Source organism: Girardinichthys multiradiatus, chromosome 9 (genome assembly GCF_021462225.1).
Source record: "Girardinichthys multiradiatus isolate DD_20200921_A chromosome 9, DD_fGirMul_XY1, whole genome shotgun sequence".
NCBI lineage: Eukaryota > Metazoa > Chordata > Actinopteri > Cyprinodontiformes > Goodeidae > Girardinichthys > Girardinichthys multiradiatus.
Window position 1 is genome coordinate 43,529,794 of NC_061802.1, and position 23,335 is coordinate 43,553,128.

At 41.1% G+C, this 23,335-nt stretch overlaps 1 protein-coding gene across 1 annotated transcript; it reads right to left on the reverse strand.

Moving 5' to 3' along the window:
• Positions 1-382: 382 nt before the first annotated feature.
• znf648 (zinc finger protein 648) lies at positions 383-5,207 on the reverse strand. Its single transcript, XM_047375577.1, has 2 exons — positions 4,285-5,207; positions 383-4,104 (listed from the first exon to the last, which is right to left on the reverse strand). The coding sequence occupies exon 2, from the start codon at positions 4,102-4,104 to the stop codon at positions 2,659-2,661; it is 1,446 nt and encodes a 481-aa protein (XP_047231533.1). The 5' UTR covers positions 4,285-5,207; the 3' UTR covers positions 383-2,658.
• Between the last annotated feature and the right edge of the window lie 18,128 nt (positions 5,208-23,335).

A 23,335-nucleotide genomic window follows, 5' to 3' on the forward strand; every position in this document is an offset into this window, starting at 1 on the left:
GAATGGAACACACACAAACAGCATGCATGCCACTCGCTGCCAGTAATGTGTCACAGCATAAGCATATCCAGCACTGAATGATTAAGAACATTTCAAAAAGCCTCCAGACACTCCAGAAATCTAATTGGGCAATTAAAGACAAAGATATTTTCCCTTACATAATACTAATACTTATACAGTAATTAAAATATATATATATATTTTGTACTGTTAGGAATATCACCAGTTGTTCTTTGAACTTCACCTTCATATTACATTTGCAATGCTGTGTCTGGTTTGCTTAAAAGAAAACGATACAAGATATGATAGAAGCTAAAGTTTACCACATGATAAAGTATAAACAGCACATATTTAATACATTAAGGCATTCATTCTCAATGGGTGGTGCTGAGCTTTTTATTGTACATTTGCAACATCAACATGGCTGAATTGCAACATTGAGGTTCCCATATTTTATCACTGAATAAATCTTGCTATTTTTATTGCTGCCTGTAAAATGTTTGAAATGTAATTGAGCTGGCAAAAACATCTCTTAATAAAAAAAAGCACAGTAAAATATGTATGAAGTTAAAGTACTAACTTGAAAAATATACACTGACAGATAAATACAAAAATGGATGAACCCTCTTGTCTGTGCCATCTGAACTGGAGTTGTCTGTTAGATGCTTGATGACATTCTACAAACGTTTTTTACAAGGGTATGTAGACCTTTTGCTCATATAGTGGTCCATCCAGCACTGGTATATGTCTCATTGAAGGAGAGGTTTTTAAGCATCATGGCTGATCAGCAATTTTTAAGTAACATTTTATCAGCACTGGTACTTAAACCTGCTGAGCACATTTACTGCAATAGTAATTTGTCCAAATTGCTTTGACATGCCAAAAAACTGGTAAATAATAACAAATGTCACTACAATGCTTTAGAAGCAATGTCTAAAACGTATTTTAAAGTGTTACTGTTCTTGGTATATGGCTAGCTGTGCTGCTCTGCTAATGCTAGCTTTTATTTTATGTTCATTTCTTTCCACCTTCATATTAGGTGAACAGTTAACACCATGTTAGTGTCTCAGCTTATGAAAAATAAACGCAGTGTTCTTTGCTCCTGCTTAATTAGAGTTTCTGGTAAATTGCAGTACCCTCCTACCACAAGAGGGGTTGTATCCCTGAAAGCCCCACACTTCCCAGTAAATGTGAGTAGCTCACTGGTTAAAAACCAAATTATGTTTTTTACCCAGATTTTGAAGTACAGAAATCTAGGTAAAATCTGTATATCTTTAGATACAAGAGGGGGAAATGATACCACGCTCAAGCAAGTACAAATTATTGAAAGCTGGTGCTACTTTATTAGTGAGCCAAAATGCAAAGAGGCAACGTTGTGTGTATTATCAGTTACATTTGGATACACCCTTTAACAGCCTAACAGGTCTGTAACCGGTTTCACATCACTGTGGGCTCTAATATCAAAGCTGTGTTGGTGGACATTTTTAGCCTTCGATATTCTCATGGGAACCCAGCTCCATGGGGAAAGATTGTGTGTGGGTTTAACTTGTAGCTAACTGTAATTATAAATACAAACAGTGTATTCACAAATACAGTGCTGGGAAAAAGTATGTGCCCTTAAATTCTTTTCCAAATGTCAACATAATTGTTTCAGATTATCAAACAAGATTAACCCCAGTAAATACAAAAAGCAGTTTTCAAATGATTTCATTTATTAAGGGAAAAAGGATATCCAAATCACCCTGGTCCTATGTGGAAAACTGATCTTCTTTCTAAAATGGTGAATTAACTGCATTTTCCTTTTATTTCTGTTCCATTTATTTCAGTTGTAAGAGTTGGATGAAAAGAGTTGCTGACTTAAAATGTCCTTCTGACATTTGCCAAAGAACATAATCCCCAAGACCTTTGGAAACATATTCTTTGAACTCTAAAAGACAAAAGTGGAGCTTTATAAGAAGTTCTGCATTTGTGCTTTAGGTCTTAGACAACCTGCTGGAATTGACTGAACCATGAATTTGGCTCTGTACCTAAAAATCCTGAAGGGGAATGTCCAGCCATCAGGTCAGGACCTAAAGTTCTAGTACACTTGGATTTTGAAAGTCCACCACTGAGTTGCTAACAAAATACTAAACAAATGTGGAGAGGTCCAGTCAAAGTCTGGACTTTAATCCAATTAAGATGCTGTGGACATTGCCAGTCCCTTCATAGCAATTCCAGGGCATAGAGTGACATAGTGACATAGACGGCTGTGACTGTGGTAGGAGTTTGTCCTGTAACGGTTGGGTTGTTGGTTTGAAGCCCCTGCTGTGTCCGTCTCAGTCATTGTGTCCTTGGGCAAGATTTTTCACCCTACTTGCCTGCTGATGGTGGTACAATGTAGCTCACCTTTGTCAGTATGTGAATGGGTGGATGACTGATTGTAGTGTAAAGCATTTTGGGGTCTCTGAGGACTTGTTAAAGTGAATTCAGGCCATGGTTGTTTCAGGGCTCTGCAGGAGATAATGTGGTGTCTTCTGCCCATAAGCAGGTCCAGTGTCTACATAGAAGTAAACTTTAAACTAAATAAAATCTTTCAATACTCTACTAAGATTAGCCAGTGCTAAGTAAAGATATCTGACATAGGAGTTAAACATGAAAAATACCATCTGTTCATGAGGGTCACAGTTTTTTCTCTGTGTGTTCCACCACATGCTGTGCAAGTTTTGTGGCACACTGGAAAGATTTGTCACACTCTACACAGACGAAGATCCTCCCGGCACAAGTTTGCTCCTGGTGAAGTTTCAGCTGTGTGACGTGGTTGAAGTTCTTGCTGCAGCCCGTGCAGCTGTATGGCTTCTGGTTGCTGTGAATGAACTGGTGACGAACCAGACGGGAAGCCATGGCAAATGCCACACCGCACTCTCCACATTTATGAGGCCGTACTCCACTGTGAATGGCTTTGTGTTCTGTCAGATTGGAGGATTTTGTGAAACACTTAGAGCACACAGAACAAACAAACGGCCGTACTCCCATGTGGACCTTCTGGTGCTCAGCCATGCGGCTGGCTAGAGAGAATGTTTTCCCACAGTCTGGGCAGGAGAAGGGCCTTTCACCAAGGTGCTTCCGCTCGTGGCGCTTAAGTGAGAGAGGTTTGTTGAAGGTCTTGCCACAATGCGTACATGGGAAAGGCTTGTCGTTGGTGTGCATGTTTCGCTCGTGCTTCCGCAAGTCAGAGGAGCGGATAAAATTCTTGCCGCAGGTTTCACAGACGTATGGCTTCTCGCCTGTGTGTGTGCGGATGTGCTTGCGGTAATCTGAGGACCAGATGTATGTTTTGTCACAGAAGGGACAGTGATGTGGTCTTTCCCCAGTGTGCAGACGCTTGTGCTGCTGCAGCGTGCCCTGATGTGAGTAAGCCTTGCCACATATATCACACACATGTGGCTTGAGACCAGAGTGCGTTTGTAAATGGCTCTGGAGGTTGCAGAGTTTCTTGAAAGCCCAGTGGCAGTGTGTGCATTTAAAGGGACGGTCCTTAGTGTCCACTGCACTCCGTCTTTTCATTGCAGCCAAAAGTCGTAAGCCTTTGTTGTCTTTACATTTTTTAGGTAAATTATTTGCTGAGAGTCTCTCTTTGGTCCATTTTCCATCCTCATTTGGAGAACATTCCTCAGCATTTAGTGCTTCGAGTTTAGCTGTCCTCTGTTGGTCTGAGTCCTGTTTCTGACTCGTCAAGTGTTGGACCGAGTTGATTTCCTTCGCCTTTAAAGCATCTGACGACCCATTATAGTCACACATTTTTTTGGTCTCAGCATGTTTGGAACAAGGTGACATGGCTCCGGTGTGGACTTGCTTCACAGGTATTTCCACCTCTTCTGCTGGTGATAGCTCAGCAAAGCTCTCAACAAGAGACCAGTTTGGTGTTTGAGGATTCAGATAAAGAACTCCATTGTCACTCCTGTCAGCAAACAAGTCTTCACCGACACACACACTGCTAAATGTAGAGAAGGTCTTCACATTGTCAGGGTTACTTGCAATGTGTCCATCAGAGGGACAATGCATTGAACAAAGTCTAACTTGACTTTTCCTTACTCTTCTTTTTCCAGCCTTTGTCCTTTTAGACATCTGTAGGATGAAGGAAGATTTTGTTTTACAACTGATGCCTCGCAGACCATTTTGAACACGCAAATGTGTCCTGGAAGCATCCAACAGTGTCCTTGATCACTTCAGTAGAACAATACCTAAATACCAAAACCTTAACATATGGAATATTTCTGTTAAATGTAAAGGCTGAAGATGTCTTACATTGCGTTCTCACTCCAAGCAGGCCAGGTCCAAGAGATGCCACAGAGACATACTAGCTCAGGGTCTTGAATAACTGGGAAAGACATCCTTACGGGCGGAGTTTGGCACCAGTCATCTGAGGGTCAGCATCTATCCTGCAAGTCAGCAGCAATGATGATAGCTTCACAGCTAGGCTCCCCTTACCTCCCACTGACTTAGTTTACCAGCTGTTTGCAAAGAGCTTGAAGTAAGTTACACACATTCAAAATCAGAGAGGGTGGACATATAGCAAGGCTGAACATTAGGCTCGGTAGAATATGTCTTTTTATGCTGTGGAGTTCAGGGCTCTTACTGAGTTGACCTTTAGGTTTTTCACTTTAGCTGATAAGTTTGTTGTGGTGATTTTACAACTTACACAAATAATAAACTGATGTTCACATTTTGAGAATGCATTTTTTTGTACCATGCTTACCTTCATATTTCAGTTTGGGCCACCATGGCGGTCACATTGGCCCAGTATTCATCAGATAGGTATTCATCAAATTTGGCACCAGTTTGATACTGGTGCCAAAACCAAGTTTTAGTACCCACTTAATCAGCTGATTAAAATTTCTATACGGAAGCCACTACAGATCCACATCAAACCCGCCTGCTAAATTTCAGTTGAGAATCACATGGAAAAATAAATGACAAGGGCTTGGGGATGTCAGGATGGCTTTGGCTTTTTAAACTAATGGTTCGGACAGTTTATTTGACCATGCTGATCTCCACAGCTGCTATGCAAAAGGTATTGGTGCCACTCAATCCAAAATGACAGGGGAGTTATTTTAGATACTCAACAATGTTATGTTTAGCACTTATATATTTATTTAAAAGTAAGGCAAAACATTTTATATTATTATTAAATTCTTATTATTTTTTTACTATATATAAAGTACTTTCATTATTAAAAAATAATAATATTAAATTTTTGTTAAATGATCCAGATCTTTGTGAGTATACAGCTATTTACACGGAGCATGAAATTCTTCACAGTATCACAGCTAAACCTTGTTTCAACTGTTTTAAGATCATGTGTATGTTTGGAGTATGGCCACTAGATGTCACTATGTACTTTTTCTGAGCCAGTCAGTCAGACAGTGGAAAATCACTGGTTCTACAGGACAAAACAAAAGGGAAATGTTAATATTCCTGCCCACAAACACGTCTGATTGTTGACATGTGTGCTGGTTAAGAACAGAATTTTCTCTGTTTTTATAAAGGGAATTTAAAAAAGTTCAACTGTCAATGTATCATTAAAAGATTTATTTCCAAATCTGCGACCTGTTTTGTAGTATGGCTTTTGTTAAAAAAAAACACCATATCGAGCTCTAACATGGTAGAATTTTGTTTTGTTTTTGTCAATAATCAGCACATAGCATGTTGAATCTCACTGTAATTATTGATTTTCGTAGCATGCACGATGTTGCAGGTGGAGATTCTCTGTCATCAAGCTCCAAGCTTTTAAATTGTGTGGGATGTGCTGTTTTGCACATCTAAATTCCAAATGCACAAAAAAACCCCAACTACTCTAAACAGAGGAGGAGGCCTCAGATTTCAAAAACATACAGTTCAGCATTTAGCCTGATGCCCTGTCAGTTTAAAACCAGTCCACACCTCCTTGCATGTAACCAAAACATCTTTCAATGATCCAGGTTAACGACGGCACTAGTGACTAATTTTAGTGGGGCATCAAATATTCATGAGAGTTTAGGTGTGCAGAACGGAACATCTCAAAAAGCTTAAAGGGTTGGAACTTCTCCCTCATTAGCATCAAATTGAGTAATCCCTTCAGATAAAGAGTGAAACATTTTCAACTACAAGAACTGAGGTCCACATTTTTTTCTTTTTAACCTTCTTTGCATGTATGATGTTCATTCACTAACACTGTCAGTGACATATACAATAAGTCTAAAGCACTTATTAGGGCAGGTGGTGTCTTCATCAATTTTGATAACTCACAGTATATACATTGATAATAATGTGGCTCTTCTGATTTGCTGGGAGAATGAGTAGAGCTAAGTGTTCCTGCAGGCTCTACATAAAAAGATTAATTAAATGTACAGAGTTATCTGCAATTAAGTTGCCCAGGATGTTCCCTGCCTACTGCATGATGAGTTCTGAGACAGACTCCAGATACACCTTTCCCAAGAGAGCATGCTGAAACTAGATCTTTGACAAATCCCTTTAAGACTGTTTGGGACTCCCCTGTGCATTGTCTGTTCTGATCTCAGAGGATATTTACCTCTCTCCAGTTTTCACACGTTAACATCATATAAAAAGCTGAAACCACATATTTACATACACAGCATAAAAACCAAAACTACACCCTTCCCTGTTTTAATCAGTTAGGATCAGCTAAACTATTTCGATTTGTTCAGTCCCAGAATAACGAGTTAGAAAGTTTTAGCGTTATCTTACAATTCAGTTTAACATTTACATACACTATGTTTACTGTGCCTCTAAGCCCCAAGGAGATTTCATGAAGTCTGTGCTCGATATAACATGCCGAAATTTAATTAAGTTTTTCTCAGCAATTACAAACTCTAAATAAAAAAAGTTGGCATCAAAGTAAAGCCATCATTTCTTTGGATATAACTTGTTTATATTTTTGCAAAAGATAAGACAGATAACATGTGGCAGATAATATGTGGCTCCACACAGGCCTCTCCGGTCTCTCAGCTCCAGAATATGAGAACATGCTTGTTTCACTCCCTACTGCTTCAACTGTGTGTTTTAATAATTATTGCATGGATTACACATAAGGATATTTATTGTAACTTTTATGGAGTTAACTGTGAGCAGTTACTAAATGTTGCATGGATTACATGGAAAGGTCTCACCTTATTTTGACACCCCCTTCTTGAGATCAGACTGTATCCATGCCTAAAGTCCCAAAAGTGAGAGAAAATCAAGGTCTGTATCATAAACACACAAGGAGAGGACCTCATCTTCCGAGAAGTCTGAGTAATATGGTGATCGGGGGACTTGCGGCAGGGACCAGACGTTGAGAATCTCAAACTCGTCAATGAAGTCAGGATGCATCAAAAGGGGAGATGACACAGGCTCCCTCTGGAGGACAGGTGGTGAGGGAGACTTATCAGCAGCGGATCCACTTTGCCTGTCATGTGAGATGGTGTCAACAGGGCTATGCAGAGGCGAGAGGATTGGGGGTAAGGGCAAATGGGGGGAGAAGGGTTGAGGAGGGATTGCCGACATGACCTCAGCCAGCAAGCCATCAGACAGCTGGGGAGGACCCGTCTCCTCTCGCATGGAATCACCTGTTGGAGAGTTCTGGGAGACTAGCTCCGCCAGCGAGACCAGCTGGTGCTTCTCTTCATCATCACCGGCAGAGGTTTGACAGGTGACGGTCTTGGTGGTGACAGAGGTTTGAGTGCTGCCTTCTGCAGTAGTGATTGACACCTCGCATCCTTTGACGTTGGTGCCCTGAGGAGGGGAATTAGGGGAGCTATGGGCGCCAATAGCAACAACCCTCCCATCGAGTAGATGGAGGGTGGGCAACCAGAATCGATTGTTAGGATCTTCCCAGATGTAACTGATGATGGGGAGATACATTCCCCCTTGCTGTGTCTTTATCCCAAAAGTGTGTGCAGCAGCCCCGAAGGCCGATGTCCAGGTCACCTTGTATCGTGTCTGAAGAGTTTGGCTCATGGTCATGGAGATATAGGGAAGATCTCCAGGACCCTCAATGCAGAAAACACTTGTCACTGTAGCATAGTTGACAGCGATAGACAGTGGCGACACCAGTGCGCCTCAGGCGTAACCCACAGGTATCTGAGCACTGAGGCTGAAATTCCACATCTGGAACAGGAGACTGTGTCCTGGAGAGATATATTGGAGGCCTGTAAGTGGATTTTTCAGGAACATAATGTGGACCCTGGATAATCACCTCCAGGGTTAAAAACTAAACGACGAGATTAACTAATTATAGAAGCATGCATTCTAGACTGTAGGGTGGCATGGTGCTTGGTTCAGACTGTAGTGCTAGACTACTTCTCTGTTCCGTCTCTGGGCGGCCAGCCAAGGGGAGCAAAAAAGTGGAGGTTGAGTGTCACTCGACGAGGCATAGGGGGAAGCAGCGGAGTAATGGAAGAAAGCTGCATAGGTCATAAGCCAAACCATAATGGCTAGACCAAAAGTGAGTTGCAGCCAATAAAGGAGAGAGAGTATTCCCCATCCTAAGCTTCAAGCCCCCAAGCTAGCTAATTTTGCGAGCCAAATCCATCTGCCTTGTCCTTTGAGGGAGAGAGTTAATTGCCCTAAATAGGTGATGACGCCAAAAGCTAAGAGTGCCTCCATTATTGCAGTTACTATCTTAGCAGGTGCGTGACGGGTGGCATGAGGTCCGCTCAGCAGTATCTCAAGCACTAAGGCAATGGTGTCGACACAAAGCCACAGTGCTACCATCAGGCTTCTCTTCCAGTCAATGCTGACCCTTCTCATAAGATAGGACGCAAACAGAGACAATGCCACTTTCCATCTGCGTATCCAGAAGTGGCCAAAGATTAGCTTAGCATATCCTTGGAGCACGATGAGAAACCGTAATGGTTGGCTGACCGACCAGGCTCCGGTGTGGCAATAGCAAAGCCATCCACAGAGAAGCGTATAAAACTCTACTGTACTCACTTGGACAGGCTCGGAAATAGTGGTGGAATTGGTAGTCATGATGATAAGCGACTGCAAAGGCTTAGGCTCAAGCGCTCTCTTCAAACTCGGAACTCAGAGTGACTCAAAACTCCCCAAGCCCTGCGTCTTATATCCGGGGTGGCCCCTCCTTGCGCAAGGACTTTACATATTATGACTACAATAATCACTCCTACAGCAGCAAGCAAATAAGGCCAAAGCATCATAAACAAATTGGCGATCCAACTTTCAACTACTGAACCCCTTCCCCTATAATGTGTCTGGCTTCCTGGGCGACTGCAGAAACCACATTGCTGATGGAGTGTCCTAATGTCTCATACCAACTACAAGCATGCTGATACGCTCCTTCCCCACAATTCTTCCAGCTTTCTTTAGGTGGCTTACATGTGACGTTAGAGTAGAAAAGATTGTATCCTACCCAGTCTAAACCCTTATCTATGCTGCCAGAGCATAAATGCTGTCGGAAAGCATACAAATCGGCTAGAGCAATTACTGAATCAGGAATGAAAGGCACAATAACATCCACGATGCTTTTCCAATGCTTGAGATTGTGTCCCAGTACCGTCTCGGCACAGGTCAAGCCTCCACCGAGAGATCTTCTCCACACTCCTCCAATTTTCTTCCACACCACTTCATGAGCATAGGTGTTGTACTTGTTATCATAATGGGATTGGCATAATTCAGTCCAACCTGTGAGCTCTTGGCAGGGTCTGCGGGCAAGGCCTATGGTGCACTGAGTATGGGCAGTGTTACACTCCATACGCCAGGGTCTTGGGTGAACAAATCTTTCTGGCCAATAGAAGGGTTGCAGCCAAATGTCTCGCTCTTCGGAGTGAATCGTTGCTAGATATTGGTATTTAACCCAGTAGTTATCAGTCTGAGACAAACAGGGAATAACCCACTCTTTGACTTCATACTCCTGCAATCCCCACCAGGTTCGGGACCAATCTCTGCTGTGTCCTTCAGCCCAGGCCTGCAGGAGCATCTTTGCTGTTTTGATTTTATTTAGGACGGAGCAGTCATATCGCCATGTTGACATGACTGAAATGTAAGCTTGCCACAGGTCACATCGGGGGGAAGCTCCATTGCTTGACCACACAAAGTTGTTAAGAGTGTCAAAAACTTGTGCCACACACTGGTCAATTTTGTGAAAATCTCTTGCCGTTACATTCAATAATTCATCTGGCTTAGGTAGTTTTTGGACATACATATCTGCATAATAAGGTCCTTTCAAACCTTCATGTGTTCGGCTTTCACCCTCTGGGAGGTCTCCTTTAAAGTGGGGAACACCAGAAGCTTTCCATACCCAGGGAAACGTCGTGGTTAGCCATTCTTCATGTTCAGTCCAGATGGTTTTCGACCAGGAGGTTATGAAGGAGAGGTAGACTCGATGAGTGTAAAGAGGGGCTAAGGGCAGATAGTTCTGATTGCGGCATTGAGTGAATATGTTCCAAAAACAGCTGGGCAAATGTCTGAGCTTGGTATTAATGAAGGGTCGACAGGCCCAGTCGCAGTGCCACTCCGGGACCCCTCGATCAGAGTGAATCCAATTGCAACGAATTGTACGGTGGATGAGTCGGTGCAGAATTTTCACCCATATTATTACTCCTTCGTCAGTGAGTTCAAGGTTGGAGATAGACCAGGTGTGATTGACAAGTTGTTGGGTCGTGGAGTCGTTTATCCATGTTGGGTTTCTCTGTAGAACCTTCTTCAGTCTGGTGAAATTGGTTGTTTGGCTTTCACGAAAGAACACAGACTGGTTCTTTACGGGAGGGTATTCTGTCCAAGGCAAAAAGGCGTTCAGAGAGGTTGTGCTCCAGCAAGTTTGGTTGGCATATTTTGAAGAACCATGAGCGACCTTAACATGGGTTAAGTTCCATGGTCCCACTCCAGCTTGGTAAAGTATAACTAACAAAAGAATAATGCCGAAAAGCAAAGCAAAAAGCCTATGCAAGTCTTTAAACAAGACACTTTATCCATAATCTTTATCCGTTTCCATAGCATGGGTCGAGTAGAGGGACTTGTGTTGTCAGGGTTGTCGGGAGGCTCTTCATCTTGGGCATTAAAAGTGGCTAAATAACTGAGAGGAATCATGTCTGAATAAGTCTCTGGCATGCTTATCCTTGGGAAAAGCCTGCTAATTCCAGTTGATCTGCTTCTTCAGTTCTGTCCACTCGTCCTTTGAGCAGGGTTTGATAAATAGGTGATGGGTAAGGCAATCCAGGTTCCAACCACTTCCACACCCACGTCCACTGGTAGACTATCCAGTAGTCAGATTATACCTGTGGTCCTGCAAGGGTATATCTGTCTATGGCCCGCCTTTGTCTATAGGTCTCATAAGCCAACCCTGCTTCTGATAGGATACAGATTGACGTGTACAGAGGGTGGCCGTGAATCTTGAGTTTGACCCGACGGCTTGGCCGAGCCGGGGTGGTACAGTGTGGATGTGGAGGGTTAGGGTAGACCATGCTTTCTCTCACTGAAATGGGTAATTGGGTGTTGTTGAAGACATATCTGCCAGGTTGGCACTCTTTTCTCTTGACTTCTTTTGACATAGAAGGTGAGGTGGCCCAAATTACAGCTCCGGCCATTGAAATTTCATAATACATGCCTTGTAATGGTTCTTGATAATGTGGTCCCCATCTGATTCCCAGAAATGCTCCTTTTACTTCAAGGTGGACTGTATTGAATATCCATGGCAGGCTTTCAGGCCCTTCTGGTGAGATTATAACTTGAGTGTCCAGTGGGTGACACCCTTTGATGCCAGGCCAAGACATTGTGCGATATAAGAGGAAAAAGTTACTTATATCCCATGGCAAGGTTTGGCCTTTTCCAGCATGGTCAGGCTTTTGCAGATCTGCTTTCCTCTGATACTCTATATTGGAGACAAAATAACTTTCTGAGGATGGATAGAAAAGGGCAAAATCCGCTCTCGGTGTGTCCAGTAGAACTAATCCTGATGGCAATTTCAAATAGGGGATTCCATGCATCAGGCCATTCCAGGTGTTGGTATAGGAACCCGATGGGGAATAACATTCTTCTTTTTGTGTTTTTCTTTTCCTTTGACGCTTGACAACTTTTGTCCCTTTTCCTTGTCGGTCCATCAATTTTTGTCCTTTCTTGTCCATTTCCACTTCTGTGGCAAAGAGGGCCAAGGCCAGGAATATGAGCGTTTATTCCTGTATGCTGCTGCATGTTCTACTTTTCCAGGGTCTTCTTTTTGCTGTTCTGGAATGACTGTTATTGTTGCTCCGATGGAGTATACACCTCTAAATGGGATTACAACCATTTGCACTGCTAGTTGTACCCTCTGGGTGGAGCTAGGGTCAGTGGATGTGTCTGTCCAATGAGCCACAGTACCTGGAATCTGTAGCACCCTATTGCAATGCCAGTTTTCAGAGGTTACGATGAACTCTCCCACCTTCTGTTTGGGTCTGGCTCCCTTCCTGCCCCAGGCATCTAAACTGGTGGTGTAGTAGTATAGCCCTGTACCCCGAGCACCCCTTTCCTTGGGAGTGTCGAGCAAATCTTCCAGGGGGAGGTCTGGATTTGCAACAACTTCTAATATTAACTGTCCCCAGGTTGTCAACTCCCAGGGCCCAGACCATCCGCTTGGCTACGCCTGTTGTTCTTCATTGTCAGGAGTTTGTTCCAGTGCAGTGCCAACACCCTCTGGAACCCGGTCTCTATACACTCGGAACACCAGGGGATACTGTGTGGTGGTTAAAGGTGGGCGGCTTACCTGGCCAGAGGCTGGATCATATGGCCAGGACTCCCTGATCGATGCTGTCAGCAGATCTGTTGGCCCCCCATCCAGGCCATCATTCAGGTGACCCCATCCTTCGGTTCCACATAACCCTTCATATAGTGGAGGGGCGAATGGTTGAGCTATTAATACCACACTGTCTTGGTCCTGGGTGGCTTGTCTATATGGTACAGGCCTCCCTTCAGCAGGATGCGGTTTAAAGGATCTGAGTGGATCATAAAATCGCTTTACTTGCCACCCGTCTGCTTGAACCACCTGCATCAGCCTTCCTGATCTTGTGTGGGCTCCACAAGAGTCACAGTACTTAAGAAATGAATCATCCCACAGGCAGGTACACTCTGTTGGTCTTTCTTCACGCAGATCCCACTGGGTCCAGAGTCTCTTGCAGTTCTTGTCTGGCCTGAGCAATCTGTTGAAGGATTTCACCCGTCGGCCTTGTGATGTATGGGGTAATAGTTGGTCCTTGGCTGGGTTCAGCTCCTCTTTGGTCTTGCTCTTGTTCTGACTCGTCGCCCTCTCCTTCACTCTCTGTTTCTTTCGTTAAATCATAAGTTGGTATCTCTGAGTCAGCTCTGTGGTCTTTTCTATGATGTGGTCTGTCATACTCATTACACTCCTCAAGCAAACTCTCTTTGTCTTCATCTTTTCTTTGAACTGGGTCATCTTTCTGGACTCTATTTCATACTCTTTCAACATTGGCTCTAGTGTTGGGGTTTGTGAGGAACCCGTTCAGTCCAGATTCACTGGAAACCATCTTTACGATCGGGTCATATTTTTCGGATGGACTGTGCAGTGACATCAGTTTCCCCAGTCCCCATAGTTCAATGAACCCTGTCCACCATCCATTAATGTCTTCCTTCCTCTGGACTGCTCTGGGGCATGGTATCACGACCAGTCTAAATCCATGTTTTATCTCTGAACAATAGTATGCTTCATCTCTTTGGAGGTGGTATGCTAGCTGACTCTCTAGTACTTCTTTTGATTGCTCTTTGTTGAAACTGAAGAACATTTTCTTTACTGATGAAGCCCATGTTGAATATCCATCCCCATCTAACAGCAACTCGGTAGGTAAGCGGTGTAGCTCTAACGGTGTTGATGTCGGTTGTTCTGTTGACGGGAGTGGTCCTTCAGCTCCCCGCTCCGTCCATTCCTGCGTTCCACTCTCTTCGTCCAATGCTATGTCTTTGTCATCTCGAGTTGTCCGTTTCCAAAGCCTCTCGAGGATCCTTTGAGTAGGGATGGATTAAGACTATTTGGCTACTAGCTTTACTGTCTGGGTCTGGTCAGTCTATCCACAATAAAGCCCTATCCTCACCTGCACGCTATGCAGTTACTGCGAGGGTTGTGACTGACGGCCTTATCAGTCACAGACAACCTTACTCCCTTTCAGGCGTTGGTCCGGGGTACTCAGGCAGAGACGTCCTTCTGCTGAGCATCCTTCTACTGGGACCCCTTTATCTCTGTCAGGGTCCCTGTTCGGGCGCCACCTTTCGTTGTCCGATGAACTAACCCCTCCCTCCTACTTCCTTATGTCTAAAGGGATTGCTCAAACCAGCTCTCCATCCAACGGGTCCGGACTTCCCCAAACCTGAAAGGTCTTACTAAGCAGGTTTAATGAAAGTTCTGTTTAAGCTGGTGTTGGGAAATGACTCGCCTAGCCTCTGACAGCACTTCATACAAAAGTCTCGCCCTTCTTCAACTGGTGGTCTGGACAACTGAGTAGCCTATCGCAGTCATCCATACTTTCAAGAGTCACTTTTGTTCACGGCTGCTCATTATCTAATTTTACAACTGGCTCTTGGTATATGGGCTAAGTTAATTTTAGTAGCTCAGCACGAGCCCCAAGGGCGCTGTTTTAACAAAAAATACAGTGACTCAAATAATTGAATGTCCACGATTTAACTAGAATTTTATATGCTTTCTTTAATTAGTAACGCTTTTGCAGGGGTCAGGAACAGCTTAAATTCAGCAACACAAAATAATTTCAATAATAGAAATGAATCAATCAACTCAACCTGTCTTTCCCTGATGCTGAAATTGGTGAGTTTGGAGAGGCTTTGAAGACGGAGGCTCATCCATGCATCTGATGGAGAAGATTCTTCTGGTAACGAGTGGTTTCTTGAAGGAAATACGACTTAATCTTCAATTTTCTTCCTTTAAGTGGCAGACACTGATGCTCCAGGCTTTAATGGTTAAACAGGATCTTTGTTGTTATATGTCTCCGAAGACAGTAATATCCAGAGGCTGAAGAGTTGAAGGAAACCCGGAGACATAAATTAAGTTGATTCAGGACTTCCAGAAGCCTGAAACTTAGAGCAATCAGCTGTTCACTGATCAAGTTCACTTCTGTTGTCTGGATAAAAAGGCTTTAGATTAAATCAAATTCTTAATCTTGAGGCACAGTCCTTTCTGGGGACACGGGTTGATCCTCTTTTTTAATGCAGTCGATCAGTGGGGCTGTGTCTCTGTTCCTTTTCCATCCAAGCTTATTTTCTCCGTCCAATCTTGTTCGCTGGTCTTCTGCGAGGAAACAATCCCGTTCCCTCCTTCAGCATTGCTTTTATGGTGCTTGATGCATTCACCAGTCAGCCCCTTATTAGGCTTTTCAGTTATTGCGCAACCTATTCAGCTCAGCTTCTTGATTATTGCTCAATACTTTAGTCATGGTCACTGTGACCTACTGATTCTGCTTCTCAGCCTTGGAGATGCCAATAATAGCCACGCTGGTCTGTAGTCGCATCCTCCCGTCGCTGTCAGCATGCAGCTGGCTCTCGTCACTCCTAGTCATCCTACAGTTCTTTCCCTAATCTGCTCAGTTTTAAACTATACACAGTATTACATATTCCATTCTTCAGCTTTCAGCATTTACTTTAAAACACAGTTGCAAAACCATCACTTCATTCTTTTTATCCATGCTTTACAAATGATTAACGTTATATCTCTTTCATATATAGCTGATTGAGAATGTCAAACCTTAATGTTTTTTTTTTTCCTCTAATTCTCAGTTCTTACCCACATTTCAATCATACATCTTTTAACTTGTTAATCAAAGGTTACTAATTTCATTTAATACATGTGAAAGAATATAAAATCATCATACATCATTTCTTTGGATATAACTTGTTTATATTTTTGCAAAAGATAAGACAGATAACATGTGGCAGATACTATGTGGCTCCACACAGGCCTCTCCAGTCTCTCAGCTCCAGAATATGAGAACATGCTTGTTTCACTCCCTACTGCTTCAGCTGTGTGTTTTAATAATTATTGCATGGATTACACATAAGGATATTTATTGTAACTTTTATGGAGTTAACTGTGAGCAGTTACTAAATGTTGCATGGATTACATGGAAAGATCTCACCTTATTTTGACAGAGAGGACATTATCTTTACCTTGAGTCAACTGGAAGCTGTCAGTAAAAAGCTGGATGTTACATAAGTGCCTCAGAATGACGTTAAATGTTGAACTTAGCTGACGAAGCTGTAAAAACAGCTGGCTCCAGGGGCATCACCCAGGAATTCCCCGTTGGGATGACAAAGATTTGTTTGAAGTAGTTATGTTTCTCCTAGACCATAAGTAAGGAATCTTTTCCAGTCATGTCAGAGAAAACACCCAAAATCAAAAACCTGTAAAAGGTATTTCTATTCTACTCTGTAATGTACGTAAAATCACAGTACATGCATTGCTCTAAAGTTGGAAGAGAATGAATATTTATTTTATTTACTGGTAACCGGCTCAAACTGAGAAAGTGCTGAGTCACTCCATGGTTTCTACGATTTCATGGAGGGGTAGACAGCTTAATTGAGAACATACCAGATTTAGGAATTTTCCACCGGCCTTCTCTTTCTCTTTGACAGAAGTCCTTGGATTTGCTTTTCATTTATCATATTGCTTAACTTATACCCTTAAGGGCTTCTACCCATACTATATATGTTGTGACAGATTCCAAAACATTTTCCAACATGACTTTTTTTCTTCTGCAACTTATTTTTGGTAATATTTTTAACAGAAACAGATTTTATTTGCTCTGTGTTTTTTTATTTGCATCAAGGCTGCCATGTTGACCAGGACTTTGTAGAAGCAGATGAATCTTCCTACACAAATAACATAAGAAAATGCACAAAATGGATTCATTTATTTGGATCTAAATACTGAAATGTTCAATATCAAGTGAATACTGATTGCAGCCCAAATCTGCTCTATTCGAATGAATATCATCTGTCATCAGCACAATGCTGACAAGTTTCATTTAAATCTAAATATTACCCCAATCTTCTTCTACCCCCCTTTTCTTTTTCCTTGGTATGGAAAACAGAAGTTCTCTTGGTCTTTAGTGCACAACAAAGGTTTTTAATTCGAATTTGTAAAAAGTAATGGGTTCAATCTTCAACTAACCACCTCTCTCTGTGAGTGCAAAACATAGATGAAACCTATTTTAAAATATGCTGATATTTAAATGGGTCATGATTGTGAAAAAAAAAAAACTGCTGAATCAGGTAAACCTTACCTTTCTGCTCGTTGTCCTTCATAAAAGTTCTGTTGTGTTTGATTTAACAACTTCACACCTGTAGTGGCTTGTCTGACACAGGTTTTGATTCTGTATGTCAGCAGCAAACACATCTCGAGATTATTACGCAATAAGACTAAAGTTAATCAAGTTCACATTTCTTTTCATTTTACTTTGCCAGTGCTGACAATTTCATTTCAAATTATCCTAAGGTGACAGCATTTCAGATGGGAGGCTAAGGAATTATTAAAGGCTTAAGAACAGTTGTTTTTCTTCTCTGCATAGGGATTGCTATTTGTATTTTATTTGCTGCACTCTTAAAGGCAACCTTTGTTCAGTCACATGAAGGTTTTCCAGGCTTCTGTCCCTTGATACTCAATACATCTGATAGGCAAGTTTTACAATATGATACTGTACCTTCCAAACATGTTCATATCCCTGAACCTTTGCTCATTTTGCCAAGTTACAGACACAACCTTCAGTGGATTTTATTGTGATTTTGCATCATAGACCAACACAAAGTAGTGCCTAACACTAAATTAGGAGGAAAATGGTCAGAAGCTTTTAGGATTGTTTTTACTGGAATGGGGGGTTTTCATTGACGTCACTGAAGTTGCAGCCTCACTTCCGGTCCGCCATCTTGAGTGTCTCCATATCACTATTTTACAACATTGCAACACTGCATACTTTTTAACCATGGATAAGTATCCAGAGTCATTACAGCCTTCTCATAAGGCCATGTACCTCAAGAAAATTGTAGTCATCAGCAAGGTGGATCCATATTTACTGCCTGTTGGTTTGTTTAGCGCAAATCTGGACGAATGGCCACACAACTATTTTTTCATAGCCACAACATTGGCAGAAATCCATAGTAAGTTCGATATTGCCTTTTATAGAATAATTACATAATAGTTATATTACCAAATAATACATTTACAGTATAACAGTAAAGGTAAATTGCAACCTACATCTAGCTGGTCAAGGCGTGAGAGCGCAGCTTACTGAAGTAGATCCCTGCGCAGAGTGCTGCCACCCAGCTCAGAATCAACTGATCAGCTCACGGCCTTGGCAGGCTACTTTCCAGAATTTTATTACAATAAATGTAGATGAACATTATTTATTTACGTGTCACAAAATGTGCACTGCACACTGGGGCGTGAGTGAGGTTCAAGCCGTCCAAATCTGCCCTGGATATCTGATTCAGCCACAGTAGTCAACGTTGTGTATTCAGTGTTTTTCTTTTCGCACACTGATTTTCTATTACAGCTGGCAGGCCGAGTATGGAATCAACGTTGGTCTTGACCACTATTGACAACCCACAATTAAGTTTTCCCAATAGTTAAATTGAATGGTCTGGAGATTTGCTTCACTGATCACGCTGACACAACAAAAACAGGCTGCAGCTGCCACTCAAGATAGCGATGGCAAAGTGCGGTCACGTAACCTCAACATCATTTGAAAACCCCCCATTACAGTCTTTCAGGATATGTCTCTACCAGTGTGCATATCTTGGAACTGAATTTTTGTAGATTCTTCTTTGAAAAATAGCTGTAACAGGTTTTCTTGCAGAACTGACCTGTATTTAGCTCTATCATTTTTCCATTAACTCTGATCAGCTTCTCATATTCCTCTGAAGAAAGGGATTTCCACAGCTTAATACCACCAGTGTTTTGTTACACGGTGTGTTCAGCGTGATGTGCAGCACAAGTTTTCCACCAAACAAAGCATTTTGAATGTAGGCCAAGCTACCCCTCAAGGAGAGTTAAATGGAGAGTTCAAGTGTTGCTTGAATATGTGTTTTTGATCCTTTTTTTATTCGGCCAAAAAGCCAGTAAAGAAATGCTAACTAGTGCCTTTTTAGATCCATTAGAAAGGGTGTCACCGGCATTTAGTAATGTAGGTTAGTTAAGCAATATGACAAAGAAACCAGATAGGCTAATCAGAGGAAATGAGTTGAAGCTGAGATGGAGAGACAGACAGAGAAACAGAGGGGAGGAGAATAATTAACACAGAGGAGCTGAATGGAGAAGCAGAGGAAACCTAGGGGATATACCTAACAGAGATCTTACAGAAACAATTTTAAATGAACAAAGAACACGTGAATAGACTAATAAACTAATATACAAAGGGATGAACTAATATGGCAACAACTAGAGAACATAAACAACTGGGAAAAGAAGAAAACACAGACATGAAAGAAAACCAAAACTCAAACACCTAAGGATCATACCAGTCGGACTATTCAGGCTGTAAGGAGTTAACTGTTTTCATCAGAGAGACAGCCTTGGGGGAAGAAACTGTCTCTATTTTCATAGTGAAACAGAATTAGTCTATGAATCAACCCATGTGAAGCTTTCTACACTTTCTAATTTAATGCAACCCATTGAGCAACTTAAAAATCTACTTCTTACATATAAAGCTTTTAAAAATCAGGCTCTATCAGATATTAGACATTTGATTGGTCCATCATTTACATGTGGTTCCTAGAGTTTCTAAAAGTAGAATGTCTACTTATGAGACTAGGTTTAAAACGTTCCTTTTCTGCAAGGCTGATAGTTTGAAATGATTAGGTTATTCTTTGCTATCTCTGTAGTTATGTTGCTGTAGCCTCAGGGTGCTACTTTTCCTTACTACTCTCCATTTATGCATTATGTGTGTCACGGTTCTGTCACGGTTTACTTGGAATTGGACACCAGAATGCAGACAAGCAGGCAACGTGATTTTAAGTGAAAAAAAAAAGGTTTAATTACAAAAACTCACACTTAGCAGGAGGCAGGAACAAAACAAACGGGCAGGCAAGACAGGCATGGCAAGATCAAAAAGACAAGACTTGGTTTTAGAACAAGAGATGAGCATGAGAATGTGTGAATATATGGCGTGAAAACCAGGTGGAGTAAGGATACACATTAACTTGAAGCAGGTGAACTGAATAAACTTAATTAACAGAACAAAACGTGACTGGAGCAAAACAGAGACTCTTGAACACAAACTAGAAAAACATGAAGCAATAGCATAACCAGATCCGAAAACCAACCTTGACAAAACATGAACAAGACGACAAAACAAAGCATGACCAGGAAAATAAACAGAAACATGATTCAAAACTTGAACAGTGAAAAACATAAGGGAAAACCCCGAAACCAAGTACCAAACAACCCTACATCATGACAATGTGTGGTTATTGCAGACATTAACTGTATGCTCGCTCTGCATTTTTTTCGTCTATAAAAAGTACAGCTGACAAAGTGTTTATGTTTAGCTGAGAGATCTTGCTGTATCTTCATGTCCCCCTACTATAAAGCAGGTGATTAAATTTGCTTACAATTTATGGGCAAAATAATTGGCACTTTATGCCTCCAAGTTTTTAGCTGGGACTCTGAGCAGCTCTAATTTCTAACAGTAAAATGTAATGAGCACTATAACTTGATTAACAATTTCAACTTAAACTTGACTTATTAAATTACCTTTTATGTCTAAAAATGCTTTACACACAAGAATAAACAAAATAAATAAACCAAGCTTAAAGTGCAGCAAGACACAAGTTGGGACAGTGGAACAGCATTGAAACATTCCGCCTTGAAAACACAGAAAAGTAGTATGTGTATGAAAGACTAAATGTGACATAAATAACAAAGAACTGTTAAAAACACTCAAAGTGAGAACGTTTTACTACTATTGATGCGAGTAGCAGCCATCTTGAGTGCTCCGACTTTCCAACTCGTAATTCCGATTTTCGTTCCAGTTTTCGAGTTGGAAAATTCCAACTTCTGAGTACAAATAGAAAGCACCATTAGAAATAAGAGAGATGGTAGTGTTTTATCCTGGCTGCTATCGCTAAAACTCAACAAAATTCAACAGGTCACCCTGATGGATGATAAGCACAATAACAACATTAAGAGTTAATTGTCCATTAATATTTTACTTTCCCTTTTGCTTTGCATTGTGGACTAGCTTTCGGAACACAAATCAACACTAAACTGTCATTACAGAATTTTTATTTGGTTAGTTATTAGTGTGTTCGTTTTGTTCTTGCCCCTTTTTGCTAATATTAGTCTTTAGTTCTACGTGTTTAGTAGTTTTTTATTATTAATTTGCTTAGTAGTTTAGTAAATGTTACCAGTCTAATTATATAGTTTGTTGACAGACGTATTTTAGCTGGAAATTGATCTGTTTTGTTAATTCTTGTTTTTTGTAGAGAAGTTGTTGTGTGTTTATTTTATAAATGTGTGCGGGGCTTGCTGTTTTAGAATGCCAGTGAGCAAATCCATTCATCTATTGTTGTATAATACCACACCTCACCAGGCATGTCAATCACAAACTTTATTAATAATTGCCCTTATTAACTTAATAGTTATTTAAAGCCAAACCAACTATTATTACACAGCACACAGCAACATCAGAACCACTAAGGTAAGACTCACAGATAATAAGAAATACAATAGTGTGGAAAATTCACCTGTCTATCAATGAGATGCCTATACCTTGTATTCTATAAAATTAGCTCCTAAAAACCCTGTAACGTATCTAAGTATTTTTTTTATTAAACAGTAGCAAACATTCTTATTTAGAAAATTGTTTTGTAAATGTGTTCTAACTTGAACCCCAACAATGATGATCAGCAACTGGCTTTACTTTTTACCAATTGGCATAATGAACTGAACATGACGACATTGTATTATTGATTGGATAAAATTTGAGTGAATTGAATTTGATTCTGAATATATAATTGTCTAGGTTAAATATTTCTTTTGGCAGATTGGGTCTGTTTGTCCAATAACTGAATGGTGTCCTTTTCATTGGTTTTTTGCTGTTTGATGAGACAACACTACTAGATGGACAGTGATTCAAGATTTTTGTTAGCACCAAAGAACCCAACCAGTACACCCTGCAGTACATATGAATGAGAGCCATTTAAATCTTTGACCTTTTCGCCGAGGCAAAGAGGCATCACTACCAGCTCAGGGAATCCCTACCTGTGTAAACAAGACGCTTTAGGAGACATCTGTTGCTGTCAGCATATAACATTACAAACCCCCAAAGGTCTGTGGATCAACTCCTTAATGCACTGTTTAGTAGTAAATTACCAGCTTGTGTCCACATTTTTACCACATTTTTACAGCACCACACCCACACCTTACGGGTCATGAAATAGGGCATTGTAAATGGTAGAGAGGCTTTTACACAGAGGGGGAAGGAGAAACATGAAGTGAAGAGCAGGGAGTCAGACAGCAAGTCGAAGTAAAAGAGCCAACTCAAAAAAAAACCACTTTTATTTACTGTGTCAATTCTTTAAAACTGGTGAAAATCAGTTTTTTGTTTCTACACTAGGGAGCATTACTCTTTTCCTTTTTACTCAAAGAACAAAAAAAAAATCACAATCACAATAGGAAACACAAACATACAAAAATACTAGAACATTTTGTCCCAGACGTGGATTAGTAACTTGACACCAGTGACAGACAAAGAGGATCAGAGGGAAAACCCTTTCAGAAAAAAGCTGTTCAGTCTGGTCTTGTTACCGAACATAGAGAATCAGGTGAAAAAAACCCTAGCAATAAATGCTGTGAGTCAGCCTACTGTTCTGTGTTGATGAAACAATAGATTTGTTCTCTTCCCTTCTCCCTGAAAGGTCTTAAATACAATTATTTCTCTATAACAAACAATCAAACAAATATTTGAAGTCTCCATTCTTTTCTTTTTTTTAACTAGCGAAGTAAAAATAGATACGTTAAAGAATTGCTAATTTTTTGTTGTACCCTCCTTCACCTCTAAATTGGGTCAGTTTAGCGCTCCCTATGTACCAGAGTCTTTAGAAAGAAAACTAGGTCCAACAGCCATCGGGAGGAAAAGTATAGGAATCCCTACTTGTGTTTTAAATGGGACATTGTCATTTTGGTATAGATCTGACCCACATACAGAGAACACTCAGAAGAGAAAGCTATTATGGATTTTATTCTCAGCAAAGTAATCTGGGGAGGACTGGAAACACCAACTGTACGGGAAGGAATAATAATGGATTGGTGAATAAACGATTGATATGAAGTAACTGATTACTTAGATCTGAGAAATGGCTTACTAAATTGTTGTAGCTT